At 36.4% G+C, this 9,666-nt stretch overlaps 3 protein-coding genes across 3 annotated transcripts; 2 read left to right on the top strand and 1 right to left on the bottom strand.

The window, feature by feature from the left end:
• On the top strand, positions 40-4,503 carry LOC107629218 (vacuolar fusion protein MON1 homolog). The gene is made up of 14 exons (XM_016331940.2): positions 40-709; positions 911-990; positions 1,091-1,162; positions 1,294-1,333; positions 1,703-1,804; positions 2,055-2,176; positions 2,284-2,416; positions 2,486-2,577; positions 2,923-3,004; positions 3,097-3,161; positions 3,278-3,568; positions 3,665-3,756; positions 3,998-4,062; positions 4,237-4,503. Exons 1-14 carry the CDS (start codon positions 284-286, stop codon positions 4,330-4,332), a joined length of 1,758 nt encoding a protein of 585 aa, XP_016187426.1. The 5' UTR covers positions 40-283; the 3' UTR covers positions 4,333-4,503.
• On the bottom strand, positions 4,984-6,971 carry LOC107629219 (basic transcription factor 3). The gene is made up of 6 exons (XM_016331941.2): positions 6,811-6,971; positions 6,529-6,596; positions 6,004-6,152; positions 5,836-5,892; positions 5,473-5,511; positions 4,984-5,325 (listed from the first exon to the last, which is right to left on the bottom strand). The coding sequence occupies exons 2-6, from the start codon at positions 6,594-6,596 to the stop codon at positions 5,159-5,161; spliced, it is 480 nt and encodes a 159-aa protein (XP_016187427.1). The 5' UTR covers positions 6,811-6,971; the 3' UTR covers positions 4,984-5,158.
• On the top strand, positions 7,076-9,247 carry LOC107629221 (basic transcription factor 3). The gene is made up of 6 exons (XM_016331942.2): positions 7,076-7,235; positions 7,772-7,839; positions 7,993-8,141; positions 8,251-8,307; positions 8,659-8,697; positions 8,801-9,247. The coding sequence occupies exons 2-6, from the start codon at positions 7,772-7,774 to the stop codon at positions 8,965-8,967; spliced, it is 480 nt and encodes a 159-aa protein (XP_016187428.1). The 5' UTR covers positions 7,076-7,235; the 3' UTR covers positions 8,968-9,247.

Raw genomic sequence — 9,666 nt, 5'->3', positions numbered from 1 at the left:
TTATAATTGGTCGGCTCTTTGGAGTTAACTACCCCAATTGGCTTCATACTGAAAATAATAAATAAAATAAAAAGGAAAATGGCTTAACCGGGTTCCTCCGTTGGCAATCCCAGTCCGTCGATTATCGCCGGATCTCTGCAGTCAACTACCTACCAGTCTCAGTCACTCACTCTGACCCTGCGACTGGCAGGTGCACCCCTACGACCAACCGTTTCTCATCCACACCAAAATTAACTCCTCCCATTCACACTTCTCTCTCTCTCTCACTGAAATTATCTTCTCTATGGACTACTCAATCTCTTCCGCCTCCGACCACGACGCCCATACTCCGCCGCATCAGGATTCTTCCAACCCTGAAACCTCCGCAAACGGCGGAACCATCACTGTTCAGCTGTTCGTGGAGGAAGGTGAGGTTGAACCGGGAGAGGTCCGAGTCACTATCGAACCCGGTTCAGACGCCGCTGCTGCGTCTTCCTCGGGGAGGAGGGCCGGTTTGGAGGTCGAACCGGAAGCTCCATCGAGCCCTAGCAGCAGCGGTTACGTCGGCGAGAGAGGAAGCAGCAGCAGCAGCGACACCAGCGGTTCGCCAATTATACCGATCGCGCGCGAAATTGAAGAGGAGATGAGTAGGGAAGTTGATGATATCACACTCCATGGATTCTCCGACGCCCAAACGGCGTGGATTCCTGGAAAACGACATGTCGATGAGGTATACGCTCTGTGTTGGTAGTGTTCTTTTTTATATATCAAATAACGTTATTGAGTTTAACTTCCAAACCCACCATATTAATGCTTTGAACTGTGGCTAGTGCTTTAACTATGTTGATGGTTTACAAGGGGGAAAAATGCACTCTCTCTATTAGGATGCCTATGAAAATCATACTGTGTTTGATTAATGAATGAAGTGCAGGATGATGCTTCCATTTCTTGGAGAAAAAGGAAGAAGCATTTCTTTGTTCTCAGTCATTCTGGCAAGCCAATATACTCTAGGTTGGTGTCCTGCTAGATTCTTATGCTTTGAAAACGTAAATGAGATGTTGTTTTGATTCTTGTTTTGACAACGTGTTGTTGTTATTGCACTTTTTTTAAGGTATGGAGATGAGTATAAGCTTGCAGGATTTTCAGCGACTTTGCAGGCAATCATTTCCTTTGTAGAGAGCAGGTGTGATTATTATGGATGTTTGTTGCGTGGTTGACTAAATAATTACAGCAATACTCAATTACCATATTTGAATGTGTATTTGAAATTTGAATGTGATTATTTTGATGGCATTTGTTTTTTCTGTTTTTTAGGGGTGATTCTGTGAAATGGGTGAGGGCTGGAAAGCATCAGGTTTGATCATCTTTTTTTTTATTTTGGTTCTTGAATATTATGTTCCATTTGATCGTTAATTACACGAAACGTCGAAACCCGCCACTTATTCAAATCCTTATAGTTAGTGTGTTAAGAAAAACTATGTTTTGATCATTTCCTATTTATACAGGCGGTGCTTTTTTATTTTTGCACTCTTTCTCAAACTTCTTACACTAATAATACTATTGTTTTGCAATGCTTTCTGTTTTTCTTTTTCTTTTTTTTTTTTTGGGGGGCTCATTTGGATTCTAACAATTTTCATAGTACTGGAAAATAATCTATTATCGCTTGCTGGACCAACTCATTGCTTCAATGTTGTGAAATCAAAAGATTAACACTTTGGTATAGGTTGTTTTTCTTGTGAAAGGGCCAATTTATTTGGTCAGCATCAGCTGTACAGAAGAACCTTATGAGTCATTAAGGGGGCAGTTGGAGCTAATTTATGGTCAGGTATGATTCAGTTGCATTTCTACTCTAATAATTTCCGAGTGCCTAATTTTGTACAACAACAACAACTAAGCCTTGTCCAACCGAATGAGGTCAACAACATGGATCACATAATGCCATATGGTCCTGTTATAAATCATTGTGTCTTCTTCTATGATCCACAAAATTACCATTGTACATTTTTAGTCATTCAAATGGAAACCTTATTTTGTAACCGTTATATGATCTATCCCTATTGTTCACCCATATGCAGATACTTGTTATACTAACAAAATCAGTAAACAGATGCTTCGAGAAGAACCCAAAGTTTGATATGACACCCTTGCTCGGTGGAACAGACATTGTCTTTTCCTCTCTAATCCATTCCTTCAGTTGGTTGGTTTCTCTGCTCTAAGCATGTACAGTTTACCAGTGTTCTATTTTTGTATTCTAGTAGTAAATTAGTAAATAACTACATGTTGTTGTTTGTCTGATCATATCAGGAATCCTGCTACATTTCTTCATGCCTATACTTGTCTTCCTCTAGCATATGCAACAAGGCAAGCTGCAGGTGCTATCTTGCAAGACATTGCCGATTCAGGTGTTTTGTTTGCAATTCTGATGTGCCGGCACAAGGTTTGACCCTACACTCAATTTCTCCATTTGTATACTGACTTAAGATAACACAGCAAAAGTTGAGGACAGGTAATCAGTCTTGTTGGTGCTCAGAAAGCTTCCCTTCATCCAGATGATATGCTGCTGCTGGCCAACTTTGTTATGTCATCAGAATCCTTTAGGCAAGTAGAAGGCAGATTTTATCTTTCAGATAGTCTGTTTTGGTAGTACACTTTTTGCTTCATTCATTAAGAGAATTTGCCTATAGTTTCCACAACAATACGGTTTTAAATAGTGTTCAATATACAATGATTGGCTGTTTAGGTAGCATGAAAATCTGATGGTATTTTACAGCTTCATACTCAGTTGTCTCTGAGTGTATACATTTAATCTTGCTCTATCATTGATCCATTGCCGTTGAACCTTCAAACAGCAAATGAACTTAAATCCTTCAAGTGTTAGACGGTGTCTCTTTGCTTCATCTTGCTGGTTACTCTTATTTTATTTAGTGGGCTATAATTATGCAGGACATCAGAGTCGTTTTCTCCCGTTTGCCTTCCAAGATATAATCCTTCAGCATTTTTGTACGCTTATATCCATTATTTTGATGTGAGTCAGATTTGAATATATAGATCATTAACACACTCCCTTTATTTCATGCCCACAAATGACTGACCTTTGTATATATATACCCATGGCAGGCTGACACATACTTGATGCTGCTAACCACTAGTTCAGATGCATTTTATCATCTTAAAGATTGCAGGTAAATGATTGTTCATAATCCAATTATTCTAACCTTCACAAGAAAATTTTATGAATTTATAATATCTAGCAACTACTATTCTTGCATGGTTCTGAGACTTGCCTGCCCATTTATAGGGTTCGTGTTGAATTGGTCCTTTTGAAGTCAAATGTTCTTAGTGAAGTTCAGAGATCTTTGCTGGATGGGGGAATGCATGTTGGGGATCTTCCACCCATAGCTCAGTCTGGTTCATCTCAGTTGGGCCCGCACAGGCTTCCATCTGATTCTCCTGAAAGATTCCTGGAACCTAATTCCGCCATTGACTGTCCTGCAGGGTTGTGGCATTTTATATACTTTAGTATATATCTGGATCAATATGTCTCTTCAGAGTTTCCACCATCCATTAAAACACCTCAGCAGCAAAAAAGGTGTTAAATATTTTAGCAACTTCTTTCGTTTTTTTTTCTGCGCATCTTGGTTCTTCTCTCAGTTCTCTGATTTATAACTTATCTTCGTTGTTGCAGACTGTATAGAGCTTACCAGAAACTTTTTGCATCCATGCATGATAATGGTATTGGACTGCACAAAACTCAATTTCGGAGAGATGAAAACTACGGTAATTAATATTGTGGCTTTCAGCCTGATATGGATGTCTGCAGTCTGCAATGTTCATCATCGTGATCATTTTACAATATTTGATTTTTGCTTAAAATGGTTTATTCAATTTTGTTGTTCTATGAGAATCAACTCAACTGGTGAAACCTAAACCTCTCTGTATTTAACCTATTACATTTACATGTTCCATTGAATTACCATGGAGCTAACAGATTTTCTTTATTATTATTTTAATGAGGCAGTTCTTCTCTGTTGGGTGACACAAGATTTTGAGCTGTATGCTGCCTTTGATCCCCTTGCGGACAAGGTACACTTTTTCCCCTTTTGTATACAATTTATATGATTAAAGTATTAAACCATTATTTTATATTCTACAAAAGATGTTTACCTATTTCTCACTACTTAGGTGTAGAATCATAATCAACTTAGTGAAATTGGACGAGTTCTATTTTTTTTAAACTCACAAAACGAGCACATGCAGGCATCGGCAATAAAGACATGCAACCGTGTTGTTCAATGGATAAAAGATGTGGAAAATGAAATTTTTTTGCTAGGAGCGAGCCCCTTTTCATGGTGATTTCCCTGCAAATACTATAAACGAGTAGAATAGTTCTTTTTGTAATAAAATTCCTATAGAGAACGAAATACTCAATGTAAGGTTATGATTCACGACCACAAGATTCATGATTGGACTTGTGTACATGCCTCGCAATTAAATTGTATAATATACTAGTAAAGTTTGGTTCAACGTTGCTCCTAGCCTCCTACAACTGGTTCTCCTTTCGCAATGCTTATCTTTAAATTGAGTTGGACTTGACCACGATGATAATCAATCAATAAAATAACAAGAGTAAAGTAACAAATCCCTTCCATATGGATAATTTTATATGCAAAAAAAAGTTAAGAACGAAAAAATTTTTTAACCTATACCTTAAAAACCAAAATTGTTCTTAACCCTTGTGATATTTTCTTTTCTTTAGAAACTAATATGTCCAAATTGTTCTTAACCCTTGTGATATTTTCTTTTCTTTAGAAACTAGAAACTAATATGTCCAAAATATAAATCCGTAAATTTATTTGTCACTTTACTCGAATAATAATGCGGCCTTAATGCGTTTCGCAATTGATTCGACCAAATTAAACCTTTTCTGCTCTTTGGATAGGTCCAATGATAAACGGATTCTATCTAGACTCCTAGAGTAAAGATCCTAATACATTAAGCAATAAGTGGCCAAACGCTTTTTCCTTAGATGAGGCAAAGCAGATTTAATTTAACAGGTAATTGAAGTGTATGACAAGAGAACTAAACAAAGCCTCAAATTACTAAAGTTTGAGTAACTAGGGGGGAAAAAGATTTAACAAACATAGGAGATATATAATCATGATTGCACAACAAAACTCTTCTAAGCCTTGGCCTCCTCAGCAGCCGACTCAAAAGTCTCCCCGGGAACAAGCTCTGGGACGTCGTCATCATTCTCCTCTTGTGCCACGGCTGAAGCAGCACCTGCCTCAGGAGCCTGCTTCTGAAACTGTTCCGCTAGCTTCTTTAGGTTTTCCAAGTTATCTGGTCCTGTATATTAATGACAAAAATGTTCAGTATGGATACTACAACAACAACAACAACAACAAAGCCTTGTCCCACTAGATGGGATCGGCTACATGAATCAAAAGTGAAAGACAAACATGAAAGAAAAATGAAAAATTGAAGACATAATACCTAATTGGTGGATAATGTTGGGGAGAATATCCTGCAACTCTGTAATAGGAGGGATTACATGTCAATATTTGACGCAAATAACAAGTTAAAAACAAAGTGTAACTTAAAAGTATAGCAAAGCATATAAACTGTATAAACAATGACTTAGAATACAGCAAAATACATACAACGGAAATGTTAAATTTTTCCAATGTGATACACAACGTATGGTGTTCATGTCTTTGATGCCATTAAAGACTATCAGATAACATGCTCATTCTGGCCCATGTATAAATAATTTGAAAATACTTTATAATTTAATACAAAGCTCATTTTGATTATAAGTGGAGTGCAAATGTGAAAAAGAGGATGAAAGTTGCTTACTCTTTGTTTGCGGGGCACCACTAACAACCCAAGTATTAGCAGCAATGGATGCTTGAACTGGAAACGAAAAAAAAAATCCAACTAATGAGTAAAACTTATAAACAAAATATTTAGTATATGATATGACACAAATACAAGACTTCTACACAATGTTGGACTGAATGTTACCTTTGGGGTTTAGAAACTGGATAACAACATCATCCTTGAAGATGTTAACTTCCTCGATGGCGGGGATGGCGTTAACGCCTATTCTCTTGAGGGTGCTCTGAAGCCTTTTGTCGTCTGTGGTGGTTGTCTTGTGGACAGCCTTCTTCTTTCTAAAACATAAAACGGAAATGCCAAAACATCAAAAAGTGAATCCAACTCAACAAATGCATTGTATGATTCACACAAAGCTAAAAACTAAATGGATAAACATACACAAAAGGACGAGAAATCAATCAAAATCTCAAAATATGCATTGTATTTGTGACTCTAAGAAAGGGCATATATGTACACACTGTTAAAACACTAGAAACAATGGATAAAATGGATGAATGGATTGAATTCCCATAATAGACACTAGAGAGTGAACACATGAGTGCATTTTTAAAGAACAAAGCAAGTTTACAATGAAAAGATAAAATTTTGATAACAATACGAAGGTTAAAAATAAATAATAGGATAATATGCGAAGTGAATACAGCATTACACCTCCTCATTGTGCCCTTTCCACCGGTTCTAACTGAACCGGCCATCTTCATCAATTTTTCCCGATTCATCTGATTTATTAATAATCACAAAACAAAACAAACAAATCAGTAGATAAATCTATCTATCTATCACATAAACAAGCATAAGTTTTGCAGCACATAACAGAAATTCACTGAAACTAAAGGGATAAAATCAGAGCAAGTTACGAAACCCTAACACGGAGACAAATCAAACAGTGTTATTATTGTTATTATTATGGTGGATTAAGGGTAAAGATGGTACCTTAACGACGCAGAGAGGGAAACCCACTCTTCACTCGGAGAAATGGAAGACCTAAACGATGACGAAAAGTAAAGAGGGGTTACCCACTGCTCTTAGCTGTTGATTTTGCTCGCAATGTGGCTAGGGTTAAGGAAGGGTTTTCCCACATTTTAGTTTTCTATATTGAAACTGGGCCTATAATATGGGCCTGATCCAAATAAAACACAATAACTTTTGTGGGCCATAATCTGAAATAAAAAAAGAAGAAAGGCCCAAGCCCAAAATAGTACAGAAACCCTAGCACCGTTACTTCAATTTCATTATCTTCTCCTTCGTGTTCTTCTTCATTTTGGTTTTTAGGTCTTCTTCTTCTTCTTCTTCTTCCATTTTCTTCTGCTAAGTGCTAAGCGGTGTGAGTAGGGTACTCTTCTCTTTGCTTCGTAAAGGTACCGTGTTCCCTTGCTCCAACTCTTATTTCACTTTATCCATTGTTTTCTGATATTCCTTTGTGTGTTAGGTCAGTTGATTTTGTCGGTTCATTAACGCGGCTTAATCTGTTTCCTTTCTTTTTGAAAGTACTTGTTAATATATTTAGTGAATTTGATTAGGGAATTAGAGATTTTAATCGGTGATTGTTATGTTTTGCGTTGAGGAAGCTGCAATTTTTATGTAACATCATTTTGTGGTTCCTTGTGACGTTTTCATGAGCTGAGTGCATCATCGTAGACTCATAGCTATTATTAGTTTTTGCTCTGTTTTTCGGCTTTCATGTATTGAAGTTGTATTTGTATTTGTTCATGGATATTTGCATTGAGTGATGTTGTGTGTTATGCTTCTTTCTTTTTCTTATTTTCATGGTAGGTCCTTGAATTTTGATTCTTATAATTACTTTAATAATATTATTTTTACTGTAATTGGCTTTATTTATAGTTTATGAGAAACATTTATTGATTTGTTTGTTGTATGCTAATTGTCAAATCAGATGAATAGAGAAAGATTGATGAAGATGGCCGGTTCAGTTAGAACCGGGGGAAAGGGCACAATGAGGAGGTTCGTATGTTATATTTGGTTCACATTCATTTCAATCAACTTTGGCTTTGGCATAGATTTTAGTTTTCAACTTGCATTGTGTGAATCATACAATGCTTATTTTTAGTTAGATTCACTTCTCTTATGTTTTTGCATTTCCTTTTTATGTTTTAGAAAGAAGAAGGCCGTCCACAAGACAACCACCACAGACGACAAAAGGCTTCAGAGCACCCTCAAGAGAATAGGCGTCAACGCCATCCCTGCCATCGAGGAAGTTAACATCTTCAAGGATGATGTTGTTATCCAGTTTCTAAACCCCAAAGGTAACATTCATTCTGATATTTTGTTGAAATCTTGTATTTGTGTCATATCATATACTCAAAAATTTTGTTCTAAAGTTTATTAACTAGTTGCATTTTCCCCCTTTTCCAGTTCAAGCATCCATTGCTGCTAATACTTGGGTTGTTAGTGGTGCTCCACAAACAAAGAGTAAGCAACTCTCATCTTTTTCCCAATTGCACCCCGGCTTATAGTCAAAAAATGAGCTTTGTATTAAATTATGAAGTATGTTCAAATTATTTATACATGTGCCATAATGAGCAGGTCAATTATTAACCTGTTGCTCTTGAGCTTGTTATAAGTTAGTCTTTAATGGCATCAAAGATTTGAACACCATATGTTGCTCATTGTTCTGTGTATCACATTGGAAAAATAACATTTCTGTTATATGTATTTTGTTTATGATAAGTCATCGTTTATACAGTTTATATGCTCTGCTATACTTTAAGTAACTCTATTTTTAACTGATCTATTATTGACATGTAATCCCTCCTTTTACAGAGTTGCAGGATATACTCCCTAACATTATCCACCAATTAGGTATTATGCACTTCAATTTTTTATTTTTCTTTCACATTTTTGTCTTTTTAATTTTTCCCTGCTTCCCTACTCCATACTGAACATTTTGGTCACTAATATGCAGGACCAGATAACTTGGAAAACCTAAAGAAGCTAGCGGAACAGTTTCAGAAGCAGGCTCCCGAGGCAGGTGCTGCTTCAGCCGTGGCACAAGAGGAGAACGATGACGACGTCCCAGAGCTTGTTCCTGGGGAGACTTTTGAGTCAGCTGCTGAGGAGGCCAAGGCTTAGAAGAGTTTTGTTGTGCCATCATTATTACATATCTCCCTTTTGTTTATTAAGAAAATTTTCTTGTTTCTCAAATTTTTAGTATTTTGAGCTTTTGTTTAGTTCTATTGTCAAACAGTTTGAGTTACTGGTACCATAAAAAAGGAGTTTGGGTTACTGTTATATTTAAATCTTCTCTCCCTCATCCTAACGTTAAGAATTGTCACTTGACAACAACCTGATATTTGTTGAATGTATTTGGATTGTTGCTCTAGATAGAAATATCATTTTTTGGTTTTCTACTTATCTGCATTTTTGGTCTAAAATTCACTAGTGTTTTAATAAAACTCGGTTCCTGTAATTTCCTGTATTGTGCTGTATCTTCTAGATTTTCTGTTCTTGCAGGTGCTGTTTAGTGTTTGCCGATCTATCTTTGTTAATCAATGTTGTTCACGCAAATTTTGATGAATTATTGCCTGCTGAATGTAGCAGGAATAGTCTATTTTTTTAAGAGTAAATGTTTTTTTTCCTTGATCGATGAAAAACAAAGGGTTTTTTTAGTTTTTACAAACGGGTCTAAGCAATTTTCGTTATTAGTCTAAAGCGTTTTTGATATATTAGTAGGTCACTATTTGTCCTATGACCAAGTAGTCATATCAAAAAGGGCATTTATTTTTTCTTTTTTTTTAAATTCGAAATGGGATGGTTGTGTTAGATTTTAAT

Source organism: Arachis ipaensis, chromosome B03, assembly GCF_000816755.2.
Source record: "Arachis ipaensis cultivar K30076 chromosome B03, Araip1.1, whole genome shotgun sequence".
Lineage (NCBI taxonomy): Eukaryota > Viridiplantae > Streptophyta > Magnoliopsida > Fabales > Fabaceae > Arachis > Arachis ipaensis.
The sequence above is the reverse complement of the archived record's forward strand: the minus strand, read 5'-3'. Positions and strand labels throughout refer to the sequence as shown.